Genomic DNA, 27,762 nt, shown 5'->3' with positions numbered 1-27,762 from the left:
GTAATTAATTTAAAAAATCATTGATAAAGAATAGCAACACTTCCATTCAAAACTTGTACAACTATTAATATTTTAAAAACCTCTTTGCAAGATTAAGGCGCTCTTAAGACCACAGGCCAACTTTTCTTTTCTAAATCCTTTATTTTATCACACAGAAAGTGTTTCTACTGCTGCAAGGTTGTTGTAGGCATAACGGCGCCTTCATCAACTATCAAGAAGTTTACATTACTGTGAGGTGACTGTCGGTATCAGTGGATGGAATTTACAGAAGCAACGTGTGCTGAAATCCTTTAATTACCTTGAACAGAGCGATTCATTAGCATAACCCTGGGGAACAAACTGTCTAATGAAAATATAACGGAGGTGACAATTACTGTTGCTGTATTAACGTCTCAGTGATGAGCCTGTTAAGTGTTGCATTTGCACTATCTTCAATTTCCCTGCAGGTGTCATCTTAGGCTTCTTCAGAGATGTTACTGTCCTTTTCAGTGGTTCAGATTTGTGTTTTATCACTCACACTTTTATTTGGAATAATAGTTTGTACATGACATAAATGTTAAAGGCAATATATTTTTACAGTTAAACATATTAACAATGAAATTTCAGTTTACGTGTTGTTTGGGCTGCGAGTTTACTTTATGTACATTTAACCAATTAAAACAGACCAGGCAGGTTGTTTGTATATAGATGGGCAATACAATTTAATATCAGGAAACTCCAATCAGTATAAAAAAATGAAAAAGTCCAAGTGGGATGAATATATTTTTTTAGGCACTGTACATGTAGAATTGCACACACTCAACTAGTTACAGCAGTTGTTACAGTTTAGAGATTGGAGCACCAATACAAGTCTTAGTATTAGAACAGACTCAAAATCAAATAAAACTATACATCATCTGCTGTTGTCCCTTTTTAAAACTCTGGAAAAATTAGAGGAGGCAATCCATTAAGTTGATTCAACTAAAATAAACAGAAATTTTAGTGCTTAAATTAGCTTCCGAAGTCAAGGGAAGAGCTACGAATCCAATAAAGCAAAGCAAAAAGATCATTGTCATTGCCTCTGAATAGCTGCTCTCACTTTGAATAGTGTCAAATATTGCAATTGCGAACCCAAACACAATGGCATTTAATCATTTAATATTACAAAAAACATTTTATTTACATAAATTACAGGAAAGCACACACTGTTATACCAATCTACATGAACACATTGTCCTTTATATTGTCTAGTTGTCTAGTTTTCATCACGTTCACTATGGTTAGTCACATATTTTGTTTAACAGAAGGGCTAAATTTATCTAACAGCATTTTTTGTCAGTGTCTAAAACATTTGGATATATTCACAGCACTGTAAGGACAAGATAAGAACAGCCTTTTGTATAACAATTTTGTATAACACTATTGCTTCACGACCACCCATTTGACAACAAGACTTCTTAGGACAAGGCACAGTGCATTTAATCACATCTATCTGTAAACTGAGGAGATCACAGCATATTAAATCTATACAAAAAAGGCTTTACAATTGATACATACTGCTCACTGCAGGAAACATCATTTAGCTTTCACAGTTGGAGTTACCCTTGCCACTGTCAGTCAGTCTACCCAGACAGAGTTATCTCTCTGCAGCATGTTGGATGGCACGGGGGCACCGTCACACTCAGCCCCGTTTGATGAAGCGATGACTGATAATGGGATGGTCTCTTGTGCTTAGAGAGGAGCCTTTTTTCACAAAGAGGACGTTGTAGAGTCCACCACCTCGCGGCCGTTACACACTGCTGGCACGTAGTTAGAGGCTGATCCTGAGAGAATAAAAAGAGTGATGTTAGCCAGGCAAGAGTTGTTCAATGTCAGGAAACAAAACTGTAAACAAGAGATAAATGCCATGAGCACAATTGTGGAAATAAACAACCATGGGCTTTATGAGTCTGTCTTTGCTGGTTTGGGTGAATTTCTTCCATAGTTCTAAAAAAGTTGTACTTGAATGATTACATTTAATTTTATTTTGAACTTCTACTTAAGTCCATTTCAGAGGGAGATACTATTTACATACATGCATTTACAATATACAGTCTTTACAACATACAGTTTTGGTTTTTTTTACAAATAAGACTTATAAAATTTTACACATTCTTACAGATTATTGCTATTATTATCCAACATGAAAGGATTTTTATTGCTTGGTCACACTGATGATCTGGTTTTCATTCTCAGTTTTCTGTGCATATACATGTGTACATTTCATCACATAATATGTAGAAAAAAACAGATGCAACATGTAGTCTACTTTTGGTCAGCAATCTGATTGTGTTTTACATAGTGCAACATGTTGCAGCTGCTAGAAATGAGGTTGCAAATAAAATTTGCAAAAATGTTTAAATCTCATCAACATAAAGTCAAAGTTAAAGATGAAATTTCCAGTCAATTCATTCATCAATAAAAATGTCTTTGTGCAAGTGTTTATCATGTCTGTATATCAAATAGAGCAGGTATTGTGGATGTCTGCACCTTTAGAGTAGCTGGAGCCGGGAGCGGAGGCAGATGCAGACACTGTGGCACTGAAGCGGTTGGCTGTGACTCTGAGTGTGGCCACATTTTTCTGGGGCTGGAACAGGATGATGTGGATCTTGGGAGCGAAGAGGCAGCCGAGAACCACCGAACCACTCAGACTGACAGAGATACACATGGTGGTGGTCTGCACCTGTGAGGACAGAGAGAGTGTGTGAGGGTAAACACGTCATTCTGCACTTGGATTTTCTCTTTTTGTCTTCAAAGGACTAAAGAAGTTTGTTCAAAGGCCACCTGGCCATGGCATGCACACACACTCACACACACACCTGTTACTTCTGTTAAGGCTTTGATCCAAATCAGTGCACTCACGATTTTATTAATTTCCTGCTCTGGTTACTTCAAAACCTTTGATCCAATCAGTGGAATTCCCTCTTGCTGCTTCTCAATCTCAGAATCATTTAACAAATCTGTTCATTTCCCTCTTTTTCACAGGCTACTCACAAACCAATCATAACCTGCCTTTCAAATATATACATACAAAAAATTGTGTGCACCTTGTGTGCTCTTCAACATATCTTTGTCTTTCAGCTCACAGAACACCTTCTCCCACCTCTCCTGTCTTCAATTTCTTGTTTTTTATGTGAATGAAATTCAGTCAAAACACATTTTAGATATTTGTGGCCATGAATCAAATGTTTTTGTTGTAGTTCTATGATAAACACAGATGATTACATGTCAGATCATGTACTTTGACTGTATTCAGCCTCTTCTAAAATTCAGATAAATACTACTGCTGCATTCTGTAATCAAGCCAAAAAACGAAACCCAGAGATGTCTTCTGTCCTTTTATGTGTCATACAGTTATTATTCCAGCATCAATAGCCACATTTCCATTTTCAATTATGTGTGTGTGTGTTTTTTCAAGTTTTCAATTATGAATGTTAGCAATTCTAATTGTGTATCTGCATGTGAGTGAATACGAGGGCAAGAAGAGGAATGTTGAATAATAAGCACAGCTGGCTGTCCTGGAAAGTCAGGGCCTTGTTAGTCATATTTCAGCTGCTAATGTGAGCTGACTGCTGGGGTCATCTTCCTGAGCACCATCTCTTCCCACCCCACTGGTTACCCCTGCAGTCCAGGAACTTCTATTTGCAGAACCACAGCATGAAGTGAAATCCCTCCTAAACATACTGCATAACAACACTGCAGAAATATGAGGAGTCCTCACACATTCAAACTTGAGACTGCAAAAAATAACTGCGGGTGATATTACTGCACTTGTCTTTTTGTCTGTGGCTCATCTCTTTCAAAGCCAAAGATGAATTTCTAGCAGCTATTTACATTTAACAACTTTTTACACAAATGATTATAAAGCACCAACAGCACATGCTATGCCACTGTGAACCCCACTGTCTTTTTATGTAAAAATGGCTGCTAGGAGAATTAAATTTACACTTATGTTTACTTTTACTAATGCTTTTATAGTGTTTCATTTTGTTTAATAGATATCTAAATAGTGTTAGACAGATTTTTATCAGGATATAGCTGCACATTATCAATTATTTCACTCTTTCCTTGACTTTTATGATTCAGTGTTTTAATTTACTGCCATCTATCTTTCAGAAATCTTCATAAAATTAAAGATTTGAATGTATAATTAACCAGTTTGGCACAGAAATCGATCATTACTCTATTTATAATGTTGAGTTTTTACAAAATAAGTAGAGTGAATCCATAAAGGAGAAATTGGTTTCTAAACATATGATAATATTTGTATCCCTCTGTGAAACCTTGAGCTCATCATGATTCACTGGGCAACAAGGCTAGTCTCTCATCAGAATATTTCTGTGCTATCCAGCACTAATTTGAAATGTTGCGACTGAACCCACAGCCATTATTATTGGTGTCACGCAGAACCAAAGCATCAAGGTCTCTGTTGCAGTGCCAAACCTCTCATTCTTTCAATTACTCTGTTTGCTGCCACTCCAGTACGGAGCCTAATATTCTACCATGTTGAGCGGGTCTCAAAAATCCCACTGGGGATCAGGAAGGTAAAGGTTTTCAGTTCACGGTTTGGGTGCCAGGAAGGATGATCACTGCAGACATGAAAAGCCTGGGGTACCTCATGATGATACAAAGCTTGTGTGATCCTAGACCTCCCCCCATCTGTTTGCACAACAAAGTCCTTGTTGCACACCCTGCCCAATGCTGTGGCAGTAGCCTTGAGTCCGCCTAAGGCACCAGCACTCATAACTTACATGGTCTGTCAGCTTTATGCCCGTTGTTTTGTCTTATTTGTCTTATTTGTCTTACTCCTACTTTACACTGCATGCAAAATAGATTAATTTGTCCTTGCAGCGATACATTTTTTACTTGAGCAAAATAAAATGTATATTCTAATTTGTTTTGGCCTGCTGCAGCATTACAAACAAGTCCAGTGATAGTTATGCATATTCAGCCCATTTATTCATTGTTATTTGGAGATGCAGGTTAAATTTAGCCTTTAACGACTTGTGTGTAAAGGCTAAAAGCTGCAAAACTTTATTCTCATGTGACAACTGCAGAAAGGGAGTGCCATTAAACAAGCCGGTGCTCTGCTTACAATTATTTTTAGTACAGGTCAACATAGTGTGTGGTGAGTTCAATATAAAAAGGTCAGTTCTGATTCTGTGTCAGCATCTAATAACCTAAACTCTGTATTAAATCTCCAGAATTCATTTTTTGCATCTGAAATGTGCCATTAAGCATTTAGTACTGACACGATTCAATGAATCAGTTTGAGTGTCATTAATTATTTCTACCTGTGTATTCTTGCCTGATCTGTCTCCAGAGTCTTTGTTCTCATCTTGAAAGATCCTTCAACACACATGAAAAGAAAGCTTGCTCTTTCATGAGTCTGTGCGACGGTGATAAAATGGAATGTGAAAGTGACACCTTTGTCTTTAGGAATGATAAACACACAAGAGATAGTCATTTATAGACTGTGTTTACATTAGTCCGCAACAGTGGGCATGAGAGGTTTCTAGAAATATAAATTGTAATTGCTCAATTGGCCTTTTAAAAACCACGTTCGCAGATAGTTACCCTGTAGTCACTGGCAGTGACATAGAAGATAGGCTGGAAGGCAAGCCAGATGATGCAGGTGGTGTACATGGTGAACCCTATGAACTTGGCCTCATTGAAGTTTTCAGGGCACTTTCGGGTCTTGAAGGCGTAGACAGTGCACAGGACAATGAGGATGCAGTTGTAAGCGAGCGATATGAGCATGCTGGAGTCCCTGCTGTTGCACTTGAGGGTGACCACGTCTCTCCTCTCTGGGCTCACCTCCTTCCGGACCCCTGGCACCTCCACCAGCAGCCAGATAAGGGCCACTAGCAGCTGGCAGGAGATAAGAGCGCTGCAGATTGCTACCTGGGAGGCCGGGCTGATGAAGCGAGGCCGCTGGGCTCCATCCTTCACCCCGCTGAAGATACGGGCGATTCGGTTGGTCTTGGTGAGCAGAGCCGAGTAACACACAGCGAATGAGGTGCCAAGACCTAATCGGCGAAGGGTGCAAACGACAGTGGAAGGCTTGGCAATGTAGATGAAGGTCATGCTGTAGCACATCAGCACACCCAGCAAGAGGATGTAGGAGAGTTCGCGTCCACTTGCTTTAACCACAGGCGTCTCATTGTTCTTGAAGAACAGGCCCACTACCGACAGAGTACACAGTATACCTAAGCATGAGATGGTAACAGGCCCAATGGCCCAGGCATCCTCCCAGCGGATGTACTCTTCAGGCAGATCATAGCAGCCTGTCAGGTTAGCCAGGGGCCACTGCCCAAAGCTACAGTCAGCACAGGTGAATTCATCCTGCAGGTACTGGTAGGGCTGACAGGGGATACAGATCCAGCAGCACACATCTCCAGGCTGCATACTTTTCACCTCGTTTTTCCTGCAGGGGTCACTACACTGAGAGGTGGGTGGCACAGGGCCATGCCAGGATACCCCGGTGGTATTCAGAATCAGGTTCTGGTCCCAGTAGCCGACCTTTCTGTAGATGAACTTCCCCTCTTCTTTGTGGTAATGAAAGATGTTGTAGCGGCTGATGCTGTCGCCAGATGAGTCAAAGCGCACCATGTTCTCTGTGTCTGCAGGTCTGAATGGAGCTGGTAGGAAGCAGAAATACACAAAATGTTGACTTAAAGCTACTGTCAATGTTTTACAAAATCCATATCCATAAGTCTTGAGACAAGACTTGAATAACATTACATTAAAAAACATCACTGTCCTGGCATATAATGTACTAAAAAGCTATAAAATCACAGTGGTTTCCTGCCATTTCAGCTTATCTTAATGCAAGTATTCATTCATCCAACATAGTCTGAGAATAAAACATTCTAGATAGGTTTTCCTCCCACTGATTTCTCCATGCAAGTTTATGGATTATTTTTTCTAATTGAATAATTAGCAAGCAAGCAAGCAAGCAAAGTTTATTTATATAGCACCTTTCACAGACACCAGTCACAAAGTGCTTTGCAATCAAAGAAAAAATCAAATACAATCAAATCAAATCAAATAAATAAAACAAAGACACCAGATATAATGTACAAGGGGAACAGACAAAAAGGACAAATTAAAACATAAAATATCACATGCTACCCAAATGCCTGTCTGAACAGATGGGTAAAAAGTAAAAAATGATAAGAAGAAGTCATTTTCAACGCTACAGAGGAAATCATTTGAAGTCTAAATCCAGCGCCATGCTTGTTTACAACCCACATTTGAGCTACACACGCAAACGTGGGTTGTAAACAATGGGATTGTAAACAATGGGATTAAATTCATTGAATGTTAACCAACATTCGATTAATTTAATCCCATTCTAAGATGTTTAGAATTATCTCACAGGAGTAGCTATAACATAAGCATGTAAATCTGAAACATTTTGTGTCTGTGTTTGCTTCGATTGCTTTGCTGACCTTCAAACTTGGTCTTCAGGATGAACTCCTTGTAGAACCTTTTGCCGTTACCTGGTTTCATGGCATCACAGACCTTGGACGTGTTGGAACACACTGCTTGCCTCATGTTGTGCAGAGCATACGCCATTGCATAGACTGCATTTACCACAAACATGATCTTAGACTCCTGCTCAAAAGTTCCATCTCTTAGGCTGTGGTCACTGCAGCCAGCTTCCTCGAGGCTGCAGCCAAACCGGTGCTCCCAGAACTCTTTGAACCATGGGTTCCTTGTGTTGGTGTACGGGTTGAGCTTGGTGAAGTAGTCTTCAAACTCTCTGATTGGATAGGAGGCCAACTCGATGGTAAAAGCTCCATCTGCCGCCGTCTCGCTGCCCCTCACCACACTCTCCTGTGCCCCCCAGCCATCACTGGCCACCCAGATGAAGGTGACATTCATACGAGTAGCAGCCACCAGCAGCTCACGGGCGTCTTCACTGCGGGTGAACAGGATGACCACCTTGGCGTTGGACTTCTGCTGTAGGGAGCGGATCACATTCTCATAGCCCTGGCGGTTCATGGAGCGGCTCACCTTGGCTGAAGTGGCGATGCAGATTTGGCGAGTGCGGGCCTCCTGCTGGAAGGCGTCAATGCCAGTCTCACCATAGTCGCCCTCTGACGCTACTGTTGACACGTATGTCCAGTTGAAATAACGCAGGATCTCAGCCATGGCCTTGGCCTGGTAGAAGTCAGCGGGCACAGTGCGGGCGAAGTAGTCATAGCGTGTTTTATCACTGAGCTTTGCACTGGTGGAGGCATAGCTGATCTGAGGGATCTGGAACAGCCGCAGTAGGTTGGCCACCTGGAGAAAGAGAGAAAATCCTTTATTAGGTTTATTGTAACATTGGAAAGTTTAATCTCATGGCCTTCATTGATATATTTTTCAAAGATTTTTTGGTATTTTGACTTCATTGAATATAGTTTCACAGTAGGGTGTGTCAGGAACCATGGGAGGAGCATGACATGCTACCAAGCACTTTGTTGTTATGAATCTTATACCACAGCTAACAAGAATGGCCCCAGAAAAGTGTTCAGATCTTGTATACTGGCAAATATAGTTACTTTAGTTTAGCAAATACATTTCATGATTTAATGTCTGTCATTGTACAATAGCTGGTTAATTATTGTTGATGATGATGTTATAGTTGCCATTGGCATTTCAAAACTACGAAGGACATTTTTGTAAAAAAATTATCCTACAATCCCATTGGTTCTTTAAACCTATAAGAGTTGATGTTTTTGACCACTTGGGGGGCAGCAGAAACAAGCTTTGGAGACAACACAGACATATTATCAACTTTGAAGTTGATATAGCAAGTGCATATAGTAAGTGATATAAGGTCACGTTTACAGTACATCTTAGAATGTACTGTAATTATAATACAAGTCTCTAAAGTGACTTTTCGAACAAAATGGTGCAATGCTGCATTTCAAATATTTCTCTTTTTTAGAAGTATTTTTGCTTTTTAACTTGCAGATTTCCATCTGCTTTGTATGTGAAGTGGAGCCATTCAACTGCAGAGCTGCTGTCGGATGTGCTTCAGCTCTGTGGCAGGGACTGGCAGCAGAAACAGCGACAATGCAATGTTCCTCTATCTCAAACTGTTTACTCTGTCAGGCTTTCACATCACAAGCCACAAGTTCCACAGTCCCTTCACAGAGAGTGCCAGATAACAACAGCAACAGTGGCACAATGAATTTTATCTACTTGTTTTGCTGTTTTTTCCAGTTAAAGCCATTATGTCAAGTCATTCAAGTCTCATGATAGATTCTACCAGAAGGTATGATGCTCACCTAACCCAGACAACATATAGATTTCCTTGAGGATAGCTGGTGGTGCCGAGTTCAACCAGGGTGGATGATAATCTTTGACTGAAAACTCAGCGAAGTATCTATGTTGGACACAAGCCTGCTGAAATGATTGTGTCAGAGATATAACATGAAATAACTGCAATTATTTTCCCACACAACATTGCAGAACTAACTGTGACAGAGAGCTGTTGAAAACTTGTCATTTTTCAGGATCCTCATGAGACACTGTGGTGATTAGTGAATACCCATGAGCTTCAATATGACTACCTCCTCCCTCAGGCATCATTGTATGCCTGGAGGCTTCCCAAACAATGGCATCCCCATGGATATAATTGGAACCTTTCTCTCTCACAGTAAGTCCTATTAAAAGTATCGTTATCTCTTACAGCTCATTCAGTCCAACCAACAAGAACTTAAACAGTGCTACCAATCATTTCAGTGATATTATAGGTCACAATTGTTTTAAACAGCAGTGGTTCTCTTTTTCACGTTGAGGATTCCTAAACTGACACAAATTAGACCACAGATCCCCATTTGATAAGATTTTGTCCCATCTGATGAGAATTTTGCTTTTGGCTGTTATATTACAGAAAGTGTATGAAACCAATGACCAAAACAGTCATACACTCTGTCATTATCTTACTTATGGATGGAATTACAGTGAATAAGATAAACTATAGATAAACTATTCCCCTTTTTGCTGGGGACCCCCTGGAACCTCCTCAAGGACCCCTGGGGATCCCCAGACCCCACTTTGAGAACCACTGACATACAGTACTGTATGTTCACCTTCTGCATGTGGTGGATGCCTTTACTCAACAATCTTTGGTGAATGCCTGTTACTCAACAATCTTTTTTTAGCAACGCTTGCAGCACTGCTCTGGGGATGGAAATGTCAGTCTGTCAGTAGGTTCACCACTTAAGTTCAGACTGAAATACTTCAAAAACTGTGGATGGATTGTGGTACATACATTCATGTCGGGTGAACTTTAATAACTTTTGATAACTGGTGATTCCCCTGACTTTTCATCTAGCACCACCATCAGGTCAAAATGTTCATTTGTCAAATATCTTGGCCTCAGCTGTACTTTGTGTAAGGCTGCATTCACACCAAATCCAGCACTACGACGCAGAGGGCTATAATGGTGGGGGCATGCTGTTTGAGGTACCAGTGAGACAATGAAATACAATCCAGGAAGTCGAGTTAGAGTTACAGATTAATGCATTTAAGGATTTATCAGAAGCCAAAACACTTTGTAGCAGTTTGTAAAACTCACAGACAGGATTTTATAACTCTGGAAAGTTTTCACAGCATGCTGCAGTTTTTGCTGAGCTCTATGTGGTCACCACTCCCACAGCGTAAATGTACTGCCCCCATCCAAATGAATGGGAGGACTGCCTTTTTTCATGCAATGCCAGATTTGGAGTGAATGCAGCCTTAGGTGCTGAATTGAATAGTGAAAAGAGCTAAGGTGCAAATAGATAACATGCGCAACATTTTTTTATCACCTATATCTTTGGTAAATTCAGCATTCAGCATACAAATGCGAAGTTTTTGGTTATACAAAATATGGAGCAGAATCTAACAAGACAAATCTAAAGTTATTCAAACAACTGAATATTTATCACATTTAAGAACAGAAAACAGAATAGTAATGTCATAAATTTATGAAAACAAAATTTCCTGCACGTCTTAGCTTACACGTTAAAAAACAACGTTATATCTGCATCAACATATAAGCATTATCATTATAAGTATATTAGCATGCTGATGATAGCATTTAGCTATGGATGTATTATACGAACAATAATTATCCTTTTCTGTTACAGTACCGCGGTTGATCACTGGCACAAATTGGCAGCAAGGCTGAGTGGACTCTTTAATTTTTACTTCATTTTTTCTTCCATTTTCTTTTATCACATCTCACATTCATTCTCTCCTTCAGACATATTCACATTTTCATTGCTATGACCAGCCTTAATATAAAGTGATACATTTGTAAACATACATTACTTGACTGTGACAAACAGGAGAGACTACTTGACATTGTAATATACAATACAAACATACTCTGTTTTGCCTGACATTAACCCTCATTTGCGAGCAGCCACGTGCTTAACCTCCTTTAACTAAAACACCCCGAAGACAAGAGCCAACAGAGAAGACAGGCGCACTACAAGCTCTTGAGGGGATGAATGGAGTAAATATGATGTATTTAGACAAGCGCACTGCACCAGGCAGTAGTCCTCTCCAATGTTCCTAGTAGAATATATAGGGCAGAGGTCTCATCAAATTACCCACTGAGAGATGTGAATTCTTTTGTTAATGTAGGAGGGAAGCCTGATTAGATTCCTGCATTTACTGATTCATTTATGTTGCCTAGGATATACAATATTTTGTATGCAGCAGGCTAATGTAACACACTTGCATGGTAATAAGGTAGTTTCCTCTTGCAGGATTTTCAGACATGTAGTTGGCCTTCATCAGTAGATTCTTGGAGAAGCCTGACAGTGCACCTTTCAGGGCAGCACTGGAGTATGTGACACTAACCGTCTGTTCATGCTCATACAGTATTTCCCTCTCACTCTCTCTCCATCGACAAGTCAGATAAGAATGCCCAAAGTACTGGCTCATGTGTACCATACTTTAAATGTGCTTGCAGTGCATGAGACTTGAAAACTCTAAGCTTTGCTGACAATTTGACTTACAGTTACTTTTTTAAGACTTAACCATAGCGTTCTTACAGTGCCAATCAAGAGTTTGGACACACTATCCCATTCCCTTGAATGAGAAAGTGTGTCCAAACTTTTGACTGGTACTGTACCTGTAATTGTAACCTTTACCCCGACTTGAACTCATCCAAGTGAAGGAACCTCTAGCATCTAGCTTGTGTAGAAAACAAATCTGTGACATATCCTCACTGTAACTAAAAAATAATACATTATAGTGAATAATGAATATAGTGATCTGATTAGATTGTATGCAGGAAACTTCCTGCATACATTTTTAAGTAGTCTTCTTGAAATTATTATTCTAACATGTAAAAATTATATTAATAATGCCCATTTGTTGCGTGAGGACAAGTATATTGGCAACAACTCAGTATTTGCAAATGATTGTATTAATTAGTTTAATGACCTCATTAGCATTACAAGTTATATCTAATATATCTTGTTGATTATGGCAATACATTAGGCAGTTAAGGTCTTGTTTAGATGTCATTATTTAGGGGGTTCATTAGTGCAACACTGATTGTTTTCTGTGATGTTTCCTTATAAGGAAGTAGTTAGGCATGCCTCTTTCCCTTTAATGTTCCTTTAACCTCAAACAGTCCAGTAGAAGCCTCTTTGCAGTACAGCAGGCAGTAATAGAGAACATCAGAATCAGGTTTTTTGCCAAGAATTGCTGTACATGCTGTATTCTAAACACGGTGCAGTGATTGCATAATATTTTGTACAGAAATGGATACTACTGTACAGATGCCATATGTCAAGAAAATATGCTGATTGCTCTCATTTTGGTGGCAGTGCAGTGACTAAAAATGGACTAAAAACAAAAATCAGCAAGTTATAGTGGAAGTTATAGTGCAAAAAAAAAAAAAACTTGAGGTAGTAGTGGGAGTACCAGTAGTGCAAAGGTAAGGGTATGTAATGTGCATATAAAGACCAAAAATACCGGAGTATCTCAATGTAATTTCAAAGATATTGGTGCATCACATCCTTATCTAAGACCAGACTTCATATTCCTCATCCCAAATATCCGGTTAGGTAGATTTTGACCAAACTGCAAATTAATGGAATATTTATCATCTATTATATGTTACATTAAATGGTATATTTTTCTATAAAGTACTCATCTGTATATAATATTTGATATATTAACAATACATATTTACTGTATATTTAACCACTGCTGTCAGCAAGAGTCTTTGTGTGCAGAGCCAGTTTGTTAAAATTTCAAAAATATATTTCATACTATAGTTTGTGCCAACAAAGAAACATATAAAAAGCTCCTATTTATAGGTCCCAAAGCTTATTTTCCCACTTTTAGCACTGGTTTTATGCTTTTTTCCTAGACCAACAAATATATTGCATGATAAACAGCCCATGAGCAATATAAAACATCTGTATGTTCATGTTTACAGTTACAGCTACCTAAAACTATAGCACTCTCCTGTGAATTTTTGCTGTAATATCTAAAGAACTAATAATATAGCTATTAAATTAATTTAATATGTCAAAGAAGGTGAATTGCAGTGAGCACTGATATTTCAAGGATGAAGTTAACAGACAAAGCAAGGGAATGTGAGAGTATAGTTGTACTGGTGCTTAATTTTCTGGACTTGCACAAGCTCACAATAAACTGAGTTAGTTGGGTGAAGACAAACTTAAATGTGTCAATATCTGTTTAGACAATACCATCATAATATAATAGATGAAAAGGTTGTGTGCAGATAAAACTTTAGATAAACTCTTTAGATCATAATCTTATGAATATCTTAAAATCTATAAGCTCTGCTTTAGTAAATAATGCTTGATATGATGATGCATTGTGGGCAGCAGGACTATGGGATACCAGAAGCACTGAGGAAAGATATGAGACAGCTGGGACACGGGCAGTCTCTTACTCATGTGTCTGTCATGATTTTTTTCAACATGGAAAGTCCATCTTTATGTCCCCGAGGTCCCTGTCAAGCTGAGCCCGATACAGTGAATGACATACAGAGTAAACTTCAGGATGTACAGTACACCAGCCCAACCACTTAACAGAGGTCCAGAAATACATCTTGTGAATAATAGATACAGCTACTGGGTTTGCTATAATGTATTTGAATTATAATAATAAAAAAATATGTCAGTTGTCACAATCTTTTATACAAAAATACATATGCAGTGTGAATCATGTGGGTATTTTCATCATTTCAAGTACCATACACATATAATAACAGGCAAGCAGGTTACACTGACTAAAGCTGTGGGGTTTGTTGTATGTGTTTATTGATGATATAAATTAATCTGTTCAAGTACACCAGGGGTTAAATTCTGAAGCAAAATATAGATGATCTGCTCGTTGCCTAAACATAATGTTCCCTCTCTCTATATTACTTTCAAAAATACCATCTAATTCCAAAAAGAAACACAGATGTTGTACAAACAATAGACATAATTATTCGTGCCAAGCTTGTGTCAAGTCCAATTTGGGAATAATCTAGTTCAGTTTCTGCAGATGAGAAATTATTCCTGCAACAGGGAATCACACATAAATGCAGCAAATCTGATAAAACAAACTGTTTACCAAAATACACCCAAATAATAATAATAATAATTCAGTCAATTAAAATTATTGAATGGCTTAAGTGGCATGAAATGAGAAAATGATTGTCAAAGGCAATGATAGGTTTGCTTTATTTTAATGTATGCACAATCTGAGCTTTGATCTAAACATCCACTGAGAGGAGAAAAAGCATCCAAGCTGAGTTGTGCTATAGTTGATTTTGAAGGGATGACTGAAACAGCACACAACATTGATTTGATTTAATTGATTGTGCAATAACAAACACACACACACACACACACACACACACACACACACACACACACACACACATCTTAGGCTAAAAATGCATGTTTTGTGTTCATCCACTTGGATCTAGTTTGTTCTCAAGTGTGAATTTGGTGTCTCTACTCATCCAAAGCTTATTCTTCCAAAATTGAAAGTCGTATCAACAACTTTGGTATGCTGCACACCTCTGATGCATTTGCATTTTTGCTCGTTTGCATTTGTTTTTGCCAGCTGATCCTTCAGCTCCAAGTTCATCTTGGTATTTTCCTCTTGCTGCTAGTGAAGGAAAATCATACCAGTAGCAGTGTAGAGTGTTCAATCCTGTGACATTTCAACATATATCTGTTGGCTCTGCTACCCATCTGTCCTACAGCTGATGAGGATTCACTTAGATTTGAGGCAGCTTTGTTGTAAGATTTAAATGGGCTGCTACTATAGGTGGAATTTTATGGGGAGATGGGGAGACATATGTCACCCTGAGTAATTTCATATAAATGATTTGTCCTTAATTAACTCAAATGCCCATGACAATCTCATGAGAGAGAATGACTACTGCTGTTTGACTCTACATCACATTGATATATTTATATGTTAGCATGTTAGTATACCCACAGTTAGTATTTTAATGTATATGTTAATAACAAAGGGGATATTTAAAGGAAAAGTTATTTTGTGAAATACATTTCTTTTCTTTTCCTAGAATTAGATGACAAATTTGAGATCACCATCATGTCTGTATATTAAAGGTTAATTCCGGTTAATTTCAAACTGGCATTTTTCCCATAAATGTGGCCATTGTAGCTTTATAGTTCATGCTAACTTTGCACTTGCCAGAATAAAACATAGGTTCATGATCATGATCATGGGATCATACTTGCTGCCACTCTGCAATTGAATTCAATTCAATATGTTTTCTTGGTATGAAACATAATTTTAATATTATTACACAATATTATACTATTTTTATAGGATTTTATCACTATTATTTTTGTTTTGTTGTAATTTTTTTTTATTCATGATGGTTTGGCAACATTTACTATGTATTTCTTTGCATGAATAACTCATAATTACTACCAGGTCAAATTTGACCCATAACACAACAGATGTAAGTTTTTTTTATAGGCATTACAAAAAAAAAGATCAAAATATGTTTTATTGTATTCAGAAGGCAATTGTAGAGGATGTAATGAAGCCTTGTTTTTATCAGAAAAAATTAAAAGTATGTTTCACACATCTAAACTTGAAAATGGGTCAAATTTGACCCTAACACAATAGAAGGGTTAAACAAACAGTGAAGATGTTAACAGCAGATGCACATGTAAACAAGTATGTTTCCTACGTAAGACCACATACCCCATGTATCCATGTCTGTGGGTCAGAGTGGTGTGTGTGATCCATACTTAATATTAGTGCTTATATAGCTGGCAGTGCTGTGGCAGAAAGAAAGAAACGTGCGTTGATCTGCTTGCATGCGATATTTCAGGAAGAGACAATTCTTCACATTAAACTCACATCTGTTATTTCCTCCCACCACCACAACAATGCTCACCAACACAACAGCGACCTTTCGAGCCGCTCTCAAGTATGTGGAAACATCTGAGAAAAAATATTTCTCTTTATCATCTGCTTAGCTTAAAGCTTTGAACTATCACATCCAGCCTCTGGCATTTATGAAATAAACTTTATAAGTCCAGTAATTCTTATTGTTATTGAGACTGGAGTGCAGTAATCCTGTCACACAGTCTTAAGCATAATTTTAAATAACAGCCATGGGTTCTTAGACAACTGATCATTTATTCTTGCAATATCATGTGAAAAAAGAGAGAAAACAACAGTTCTAAGACAGACAAGATGAAAGGAGGTGCTTGTGGAAATCAATATGCAAGCAATATTATTGACCGCGTGGGCCTGACTTGAACAAACCTTCCAGTCATTACAATGTTTCTCTTCACTTTGAATGACATTCTGACATGCTAATTAGGGAGCTCCGAATGTGCTAAAATTTTCAGTTCAAAAAATAACAGTTTCAGGGAAGGGAGAGGAGAGGAGAGGAGAGGAGAGGAGAAGAGAGGAGAGGAGAGGAGAGGAGAGAAGAGGAGAGGAGAGGAGGAGGTTGAGGGAAGCGGGGGGTGGGGGGGTGGGGAGGGATTCAGCTATAATATCACATGATAAACAAGACCCTTTTGAAGTTAACACCAAAGCAGGATTTTTTTTTTCACCCAATGCACTCTGTGAAGACGGAAACACAATAAAGATAGAGCCCTCTCCAGTTCCTCACATCAACAGACTTAATAAACCACTGCAAACGAAAAATATTAAACATCAATACACAGCAGGACAGATATAAACTTTTATAACCTCAAATTACTGAGGACCAGCAGCTGCAGCAGTGGTAAGAAAGAGTTTGTTTAATGGTCTTAAAGGATTTAGTGGGTGTTTTAGAGATGCACATGTTAGGATATTAAATTTTTAGGATACTAGATTCTGAGTAACGACTGTCTGAAGGGACAGTGGTTCATATTGCCATATTACATGTTTAATTTACTGGAGATATGCTGTCGAACTGTCCTGCAAGGATTTCATTATTCTGGAGTGATGATTGCCACAAAAGTACTTGATTTTTCTTCTTTGTGTGCAAGTGTGTTCAATTATTTAAGAACATGTGTGGGTTTGGGCTAAAAGTTATTTGCATAAAGTTCATGTTGAAGACAAAGTTGTGATTTTGCCTCTCAACAATTTAAGCAAAGAGTAGTGGCTTGTGAATTTAATACAGATCTTTTATTAAAATGTTTGTTTATTGTGAGGAAAAAGTGTGGGAATACAGAATGAATTCCAAATGATTCCTTGTTCTTTTTAAATTATTTTTCTATGTGGTTGATGCTAAGTTAAATTTATATCTGTAAAATGTGTAGGCTGTTAGGACTGAGTCATCACTCCATACAGCTAACATCCCAGATGGCAATAAAAAAACTTTAACAGCAAGAAGACATAACAAGGACAACAACATCCATCGGGATGATTAAGAAGATGATGAAAGCCTCCTAAATATTGCTGGACTAATTATGAGAGAATCCTTTTGAGGCTGATGAGAAACTGGCTCCTCTCCCACCATCTTTCCCACATCTCCTCCTTGGCCCCTGTCGCCAGCAGCGTCAGCCTCCTCTCCACACACAGGTGGACACGTCCCTGCCAGCCAATGGAGATGCGCCCCACGGATGGGAAAAGCAGCTTCTCTCAAGTTCCCCAGGATCTTCCCTGGCACTTGTCCCCCTCAGTTTTATAACGCCCCTTCATCTCCACAAAGTGCTGCTCTGGGATAAATAGGGACAGTGTAAAGCAGCGACCTCTCAAAAAAATCCCACGATGGGCTTCACGCCACTCTCACGGCTCGATTCAGTGTGGTGCCCAGGAAATGAAGGCGCCAACAAAGAGACTGTTGAGTGTACTGACAGTAGAGGTATGTATTCAAATTCATACAAAAAACACTCAAAGCAGTGAGTTTCTCTTTGAGTCTTTTGCGACTGTGCGGTCACTCAAGACTCATTCACAGGAGGACACACAGATAGTCCTTTTCATGGTTATTGAAAACATGCTGTTCTTTTGTCAAAGCTATCATCAACATTACAGAGGAAGAAGATCTATATTATCCACTTCTTTCTAAGTGAAGAAGTGCTTAATGTTGAATTTCCAACATATGGTGGATATCCTCAGTCCAGTCTGCCTTTTTGTTTGTCCATTCAGCAAATGAAGCATTCATCACTGCAGACTCCTGGCAAGAACCTATGTAAGGTTGGATCGTATTCTGGCTTTGTTTTAGCAGACATGAACAATGGAATCACAATCAAAGAGGCTGCTGCACTCAACCTACTCAAAGAATCAGTTTCCCATACAGTAAATTACTTACTGTGTGGAGGTACTGGGAACTATGAATCAAAAATAAATCCAATTTTTATACTCCCAAACCAGGTCACTCTTTCCCAAATGCAAGGCCCTAAGATGTATGTAAAGACTGTACAAATTATGTTTAAAGTAAAAACACTACCTGAATGGATTTGAAGGTTGTTAAAAGCAACGATAGCTAACATGATTAGAGATCAATGTGTATCTTAAAGAAACACAGGAGGACAGGACAAATGTAATCACATAGGCAAAACATGCCTCTACCATTTTTACAGCGCAAAACCTCTCATTTTGTATTGTAAGAAACATTAAACAGAAGTTACACTGTCCTTGTCATGATGAAACAGAAATAGTGGTTAATCTGTTGTTTTCAGTTCCCAACCACAACTCTCCCATCAATTCAGCCCTTTAACCTTTAACTGTGTGTATGTTAGTTAAAGGACTGTATTGATGGAACGGGTGTGGTTAGGATCTGAAACAACAGATTAACCACAACTTCTGTGTCAGCATGTCAAGGATGGTGTAACTTCTGTTTAATGTTTTGCTGCACTATAAAAATGGTAGAAGCATATTTTGTCAACCACCACAACAACAGCGCCTTAAAGCACAGGCTCGCCAGGGCTTAAGCCCCGGGCCTCCAACCGAGGACCAGGGGCCTCACAAGACATGACCTTAAAAAACAAAAAAAAGCAAAAACCAGTAAATATGATGTAGGGGTAAACTACCTGTGATGCAGGGATGGACGTGATGAGAAGTTAATGTTCTCACTCTGCTTCAAAACATGAATAACATCATTATGTTGGTTTGAACATGGCAGTGCAGTACCAAGCAGCAGCAAAAGTTTTCACTGTCAAAGTAAAGACATCGAAAAGGACAACAAAAATAGCACATGGACTTGGAGGAGGACTTTGTGGCAGAAGTTATTAAATTTGAGTTTATGCGCAATGAGGTGAATACATTGGCAGTTGAACTGCTCAAACTCTTGAGGCAAAGAAAATTGCGGACCATGTTCCTTAATAAGGACAAAGCTCTATGCATTTTTCTCACCATTGCAGTCATCAACGCAAGCGGAGAGCAATCTTTCTCTGGCACAGGGCCCTGGGGCTGGGCTAAAGTAATGTCAAGACGCCCCTGCACCACAAATACATTTTCAACCTGTGGGAAACACTGACATCAGTTCATTTGTATTATCATATCTTCACTGCCGACATAAACCATAAAACGGAGCTATCTGAAATGCATTCATTGCAGCTACACTCTTGGTTTACAATGCCATATACATAAGGTAGCATGCACACTGATTATAATGCATAAACACTACAGCATATTCATGAACAATATATTAGTCATCAGCAGTCTTTTTAGGTGTAATATCAAATATTCATGTTATGCATGAGTCATATGTGTGATTGGACTGTTACATGCAGCACCTGTTTATAGCTTTACCCTTTTCAATAGGCTACAACACAGAAATGTGTTTCCTGTCACAATATTTAGCCAAAATAAGCAACTCACTATCCTAGATGCTTTCTTAATGTTAAGTCATTTATGTTATTTAAGTGCCAGCGATATTGCCAGCCAATCACAGTAGAAGTCTCATTAGAGCTGTGTGTGGAGAATTGGAAACAAAATACATTTTTTGTGAAAATGAAAATCTTTTGTGGAAAAAATGTCACCACTGTATTTAATAGATTGATACTTACTCATACTAAGTCATACCAATTTGCACCAAGTCATCATGACCCAAACATTTTACGAATGAAGATGTGTGTGTACGTGCGTATAATAAAAGCGTTGTAAACCGGAGTTAATGGAAAATATAACCAAATTATTCATACACACTTTGTCTCGCTAACATCCAGTGCATCATGGTAATTATGGTGTGTGCGGGCAATCAGAATTAATTAATAATGCTCAGATGCATTGCCTCTGGCAACCTTTCATACGTGTGTGAAAGGTCAGTTTTCTTTGCGAGGCGGAAATGAAGTTGCTGACAAAGTGATGAATGTCTCTATGAATGCTGATGCTTCACAGCCATCCCAGGTGGATTTTTATCCCAGCCAAAGCTAAATCTACTTGCACTGAAATCTACTTCCACTGAAGGCTCAGTCCTCTGGCTAAGTAAAAGTGGAGATATAAGATGTTTTCGGTAATTATCTGTATTTTTGTGAGTGTATGTGAGTGAGTGAGTGAGTGTGTGTACAGATTCAAGTATGCAAGTTTATCCATCCCAGATTACGACAACCAAATGATCTAATGAATTACATGTGGGTTTTCTTTGAGATATAGAAGTGCTACAAGATGCAAAATCTCCTTGAAATATTTACAGGAATTACTTGATAACAAAGTTGCAATTTACTGGGGAGACTAAATATATAGTAAAAGTATTGGGACTTTGGTTGGGTAAGGGTTATAAATTAAACAGGAACATGACATCTACAATCAAAACAAAGAAATTCCAACCCCATTATCCAACAAGAACATCAGTATTGGATGATTCTGCAAAACTTCAGATAACATACAATGCCAAAATTTTTAAAATTAAACTTGGCAACTATGGTATGGTTAAGGTTAGGGAAGGTCATGGTTATGGCAAACGAAATCAATCAATCAATCAATCAATTTTTATTTATATAGCGCCATATCACAACAAAAGTCATCTCAAGGCACTTTTCACATAGAGCAGGTCAAGACCGTACTCTTTAATATGACTGAGTTAGATTTACGCATCTAAAACAATTGGTTAAAGGTGGGAAATGGTTAAGGTTGGGAGACTAAAACATTTAAGGTTAAAGTTAGGAAAAGCAAACATTAATGACAAGTCTGTGACAGGACGTGAACTCTGGTCTCTTGCATGAAAGTCAGACATGCTACATACTCATCCAGCATCCTGACCTCCACCTTGACTTTCCATCTCACTAAATAAAGGGCACACTATTTTCTGCATTGGTACTGAGCATTGGCATTAGCCATAAATCGTGAGTTGCAGAATCATCCCATATGGTCATCATTTGCAGAGATATTGGGCTGAGAAATGATCCATTAGCATGACTTTCACAAAATCAGAAGTCAATCAAAAGTCCTTGCTGGTTGCAAAACCTGTATTCTGAATTCTAAACATAGTCAAAGTTCCAAAACTTGAGGTGAACATATGTAAAAACGCTCCCTGCAAGTCAAAAGCCCAGGCCTCAGTCTGTTCTCTTAAAGAGACAGGAGCTAAAACGGCCTGTTTCAGACTGAAGGGCTGCATAAAGGGCCAATATAAGAGAAATAAGTTTTTTTAAACTGCAAATCATGCAAAAACATGCCAGTATACCAGCCCCAGAATATAAATATAGACCCAGAAATGTGCATGATATGTCCCCTTTAACTTACTACTCACCTGTACCATATACTTTACAAATACAGTGGAGTATGTGTGATTTTGCATTTTCCATTATGTGACTATAGTAATATTGCTGTCCTATGTGTTGGTAAGGAATGATAAAGGAATTGGTACATTTACCTGAATGGAAACATCACTGTAGGATCCTCCGATGACCCCTGAGATGGCCAGTGGAACCTCGTTTTGGATGGGTCTGGAGCCGTCTGGGCAGATGAAGCCTGGATCATGCACCTTGGTGAGGGAGGCCCTGACAAAATCCAGGGACTGCTCCAGAGCATAGGTGTCCTTCGAGCAGGTGTCCAAGATGTGGGCCCCTAGCTGGAGTCCAGGAAGGATGCGATCACTGGAGTTAATCTCATCAAGCGCCAGCAGCATGGCCTCCAGTCTCTGGATCCCTCTCTCCTCATTGATCTTACCACAATCCTCCATCCCGTCACCTTTATGGTGCACCGGGAACAGGCCTCCAATCACCAAGTCTCCATCCATGATGATCTCACGTTTGGCTGCGGGAGGTAATCTGGAGATGCTGGGCAGGACTCCTGGTATCAGCAGATCCAACAGGAGCATGTGGAGAGGCCAGTAATGGGCAGAATTGGCCGATGACCTTGGGCAGAGCGCTATACTCAGCATGGCAAGATCAGGTAGCAGGGCTCAGCTGGTTGAAGTAGAGAGGAGCAAAGGTTTACAGAGTCGGGAGGTGAATGACTTTCAAGTCTTCTCTCAGGGAGTGCAGCATGTTTGATATTTCCTGAGAAAATGAAAAAAATAAGTTATCTATCTGAATCCATGTGAAAATGCTGAGAACAGAACTGAGAAATAACTTGATCATATGTCTCAAAATGTGCATTATTGACGCCAACTGACAGCTTACACTTTTTGCTACCTTTACTGTCTTTAAGCTTTTTGCCCATAGGTTTTTTCATAGGATATGAAACAGTCAATGCTACAGTATAAGTTGCTCCTCATAGTTTTCTTATTGATTCTTAGCTGAACTACATTACTTTTTCTCATATTTCAGACAGTGTTTCAGACAAATAATGCTATTATTGGACAGTCTAAACCTGAGACTGTTTGTCAGAAAGCTCAAAATGAATCTTATGAGTTACTTTTTGAAGTGAAATAGAAGTATTTCTTTTTCTTTTTTTCAGCCTGGCTCTGAGTGGTTCCAGTGTGAAATATAATCACTGCCATTTTATCTGAGAAACAACAGTAACCCCTGCTGAGTGACCATACCAAACATGTACAGATATTCAAGGCAAGACTCTCAAGTGAAGCGTAATTTCCAAGCTTATGACGAGATATCACATAGATGGTGGTTCTCCTCAATGACTGGGGTTGCCATGGAAACATGGTGGGTAAAAAAAAAGGGTTGGACTGCAGGGAAGTGGGCAGCGAGACATGTATGCTGATATAGATTCCTATCATGTCGAGGTTACAGGTTTGGATCTCGCTAGGAGTTGTTATGATGTCTGATTAGGGAGGTGGGCAGGTTCAATCACTGCACTCTTGTAAGAGAGGAAGCCAATCCTGTTTCTTTCAAACACAGCTGCTCATCACGTTGATCAAATGCACAAACAAGTTCAGCAAACACATTTCTCATTTAAGGAGTCGTCACATGGTGAAAATGGACTTTATTATCTTTAAAATGTATCCGCAGCAGTCTGTGAGGCTGTTTTGAATTTTTTTTTTTTTTTTACACAAGTTCAGATTTCAGAAGACTCATGCTGGTAAACCCACAGAGCATGGCTGCAGTTTGGACCATCCAGTGTGCTGCTGCTCCTCATTAATGAGCAGAGGAAAGCTCATGACTTTCCCTATTCCATCACAGGGTGTTCTTACTGACATTGTGACATTACATAACAACGTATCACTTATAGACACATGTGTATTATGAGCTCTATTGTGAGTATTTCTCTAAACTGTCATTTTATTCAATCTGAGTGTGTCTTGTTTCCTGTGCTCACAGAGGTAGAAACCCCTAACTGTGGGATATGTAGGGGCTGGCTGCAAACACCAACGTCTGCAGCTACACCCAGATTATGTTCGTCCGGTGTGAGGGAGGTCTGGAGAGTATTCTGTGATTCCAGCAGTGGTGTGAGCAACAAACAACAGAGAAAACAAGGAGGAAAAAGGTGCAATGAATGCTGAATTTCACCCCCCTAGATAAATGTTACATCAGGTTGTGTGTGGCAAACCATATGGCGCATTGATGAATCCACTACTCTCTATCCAGTGGAGAGGATTGTATATTGTAGTGTGTGAAATCCAAATGTAAAATCTGTCTCACATCTGCTGTGTGTCCTGGACAGTGGGTGAAGCTGTTGGTATTATTTTGCCACATTTGGCCTATTAATAGAACCAAGGTGAGAAAGTGACTTGAAGAGTTCAACATTAAGAGTCTAATTGCTCTTTGGTGCTGCCTGTTGGAGCAGATGGGGGCTTTCTGGTTGCAAAGACTAGGTCATAGTGTGAATTAATGGTGCAATAAGGAACAGCCAATTAGTCAGGCCGATGCAAACTAGGCCAAAGTGAGGTTGGAGGTCCATGAGAGCCTCTCAAACCTCTAAGAAGTGCAAATAAATGCTGTAGAGTCTGAAGTGGACATGATAAACATCAGAATCATATTTCCTACCAATTATTTGCAACACTTATTAAATGGGAGAAGTGTTATCATTAAATCTCAGCCACTGCTTAGTTCTAAAGTGGCTTCTATCAGGCCTCGATCACATCATTAAAACTATCTTGATGTAGAAACAGTCGTCACACTCAGCAGCCAAGAGAGTCACTCGCTCCCCAGCTGTCTGTGCGCAATATTCCCTCTGAAAGGCAAGTTCAAAAAGAAAAGGCAATGTGCTTTACTCAGCCTTGAACCATCAGCTAACGCATTACTGCTCCTGCCCAGCGCAGCGCACAGAGGATTTCTCCAACATTAGCATAAAGATGCTTTGAGAACACCATTCCTTATTGTCTTATCCAAACAGAGCTAATGTGTAATGTATGACTCATTGCAGAGTTGCTGTCAGCAATGACAGTGATCAGCACGCACATTCGTATGGACATGTATCTGTGAAGAAATACAATAGTATTCATGTCTGGAAAACAAGCTGAAGAGATGGTTTTAAAATTGAGTGCAGGATAAAGACCTAGAGAGGAACCACCTGTTTGTAATTGTTGTCAAGGTCCACTATGACCGGGTATGATGCAAAATAAATCTAGCCTGCTTGAATGGTTGTATTCTATAAAACTGTTACATTAATTGGTGATCATCTCAGTAGCATCACCTGAAGTGTTAAGACTTTGCCATCAGCTTCATCTGGCTCATAGCCTGTGTGCTCTTTCGTTGAATACTTGAAAGTACATGACATGACATTTAATTTCGTGTCTAATCCACTACACATGAATCATTAAGCTGGTTGAGTAATAACAGCCGAAACACAGCACTTGTCCCATGAGATTTATTTAAAATATTGCTTTCCAGTGTTTACGTGACCAACACTGATAAGATGGTAATTTATAGTAGAGCTTTCGTTCTCATAATTATGAAAAAATCCACAAGATGGATGATGGGCAAAGTGTCATCCCCTATTCCCAAGTGAAACCAATTTTTTTCAAGTAATATGACAGTGGAGAACAAATGTTCCTCATTATTCTATTCAGTCAGAACACACAAGACAAATTACCATTTATAAAGGTCAACCGTTAACTTGTCGTAATACATTATGACCTTTGATGATCCTCAATCTAAAGTTAACTAGCTGTTCGAGGCAAGAGACCTTCACTGACAACTGATGAAACACAAAAAAGAAGAAAAATCAACAGCCATCATAATCCCGCTAATGATTTCTGTCATTAAATCATCTCCAGTAGGGACACAGTTTATCCCTCCACCTGGACTTGTCAGCTGAAGGAATTAGGATGCCTCTGTGGTAGCCAGCTAATTGTGAATTTTCACATAGATCAGTGCATCATTTCATCAAAATAGCTCTGTTTAGCTCTCAAACACTTCACACGATTTTATTATGCTATACCCAAAAGAAAACTTGTTTAAAAAAAATCTCAGCCTCAATTCACATGTTGCATACTGAGAGACAAAACACCAACAAGACTGTAAGGGGACAAGAAGGGATGGTGGCACCTTTCAGTAACATGATGGTGGTGTTCCAGTAGCCTCTAACTAATCTATCACTGTCAGCCTCTCACATTTGATAGAAATCCTGCTGCTAAATCACATCCTGTCTGATCTGTTGACGACAATATGATGCATGTGCATGCTAAATCATTTTCTCTTTTTCTTTTTATATTTTGCACTGAGCAAATACTTTCACGAAAACAGCTCAATTACTTCCACAGCAGGTTGCTGTTAGGGCGCTGTCTGAAAACAAACGCTCGATTTTAAAGGTGCAGATGCATTATTGGATTATGCAATGTTAAGTTGAGACACTTGTGGTAGTGATTGATATGTTGTGGGGTCAAATTGGGAAACAACTTATATACATTTTGTGCCGGTGTGCAGTCACACTCAGGTGTTGGATGGTTTAATGATAAAGTAGCTACATAAACTATTAGATCAAGTTCAGCTGTTTGTATTTCAGCCTACTGTACAAGCTTTGACACAAATTCACTTAATGCCATGTGAAATGCGTATATGGAATAAAGAGAAATGCTACGAAAAGGTTGTACAAGGTGCTTTTATCAGCTGATCATAATAATGGCAGTTAAGTTGAGGTTATGCTGAAACACTTAGAAAACGCAAGGGGACAATTTCTATGACAGATTTCTATAAGAAAACGTTAATTATTTGATTGCAAGGAAAGTTATTAAGCGAGCATCTCTTACCTGGTCGTAGCTGTGGATCTATCTTGTCGGATATATCTGCAGGTCTCTTCCCCACAAGCCGTGCGACAATAAACGGGCAACGTGAGGAAATTTCATGTGACGAGCAGAGTCCAGATGTTGTTCACTTTGAGCATGTTTGTCAGGCAGCGGCTTGGATCTGTCCTTGGTTCTGAAGTGTCGGTCACATTGGCAAGTCAGACAAACTCCTCGGTGCTCTCCAACTTGTGCCTGCCAGCCACCTTGTGTGCGAGTTTACAGTCCGGAGCAATATAACCGACCGCCCAAGTGCTCATATGTCCACAAAATCGGCAGAAATGATGCACGAATGAGACTGAGAAAACAATCTATATTAAATTATATATATATATATATATTTGTATTTCATTTACGTGTGCCTCTCCGGAAAGTTAAATCAACTTCAAAACAAGATCTGGTGCGATAGCCTGCTGCTGATCACACATACACACACACACACGCACACAATCACATGCAGCCACTCTTCTCCAGCTCCGCAGCTATAATGAGCGCAACGAGGCGACGCTGTGGTCTCGCCTTTCAGCAAACCTGACTGTGCTTCATGAGGCGTTTATTTTGCGAGGCAGCGAAGTGAGTTGCAGACCTGAAATGGGGAGTGACTCAAAAATAACGAAACCTACCTCACAAAAGAATAATATGTACTGTTCAGCATGCAGGAGTCATCAGAATAAAAAAAAAAAACAATGACAATATGTGCATAAATCAAAATCCCACATCCTGGT

The 27,762-nt window shown here is 39.2% G+C and overlaps 1 protein-coding gene across 1 annotated transcript; it reads right to left on the bottom strand.

The window, feature by feature from the left end:
- Positions 1-39: 39 nt before the first annotated feature.
- Positions 40-27,762, bottom strand: grm2b (glutamate receptor, metabotropic 2b). Its single transcript, XM_067587101.1, has 6 exons — positions 27,005-27,762; positions 22,289-22,916; positions 7,473-8,310; positions 5,596-6,659; positions 2,509-2,701; positions 40-1,802 (listed from the first exon to the last, which is right to left on the bottom strand). The coding sequence occupies exons 2-6, from the start codon at positions 22,796-22,798 to the stop codon at positions 1,729-1,731; spliced, it is 2,679 nt and encodes an 892-aa protein (XP_067443202.1). The 5' UTR covers positions 22,799-22,916; positions 27,005-27,762; the 3' UTR covers positions 40-1,728.

This window comes from Thunnus thynnus, chromosome 4 (genome assembly GCF_963924715.1).
Source record: "Thunnus thynnus chromosome 4, fThuThy2.1, whole genome shotgun sequence".
NCBI lineage: Eukaryota > Metazoa > Chordata > Actinopteri > Scombriformes > Scombridae > Thunnus > Thunnus thynnus.
The sequence above is the reverse complement of the archived record's forward strand: the minus strand, read 5'-3'. Positions and strand labels throughout refer to the sequence as shown.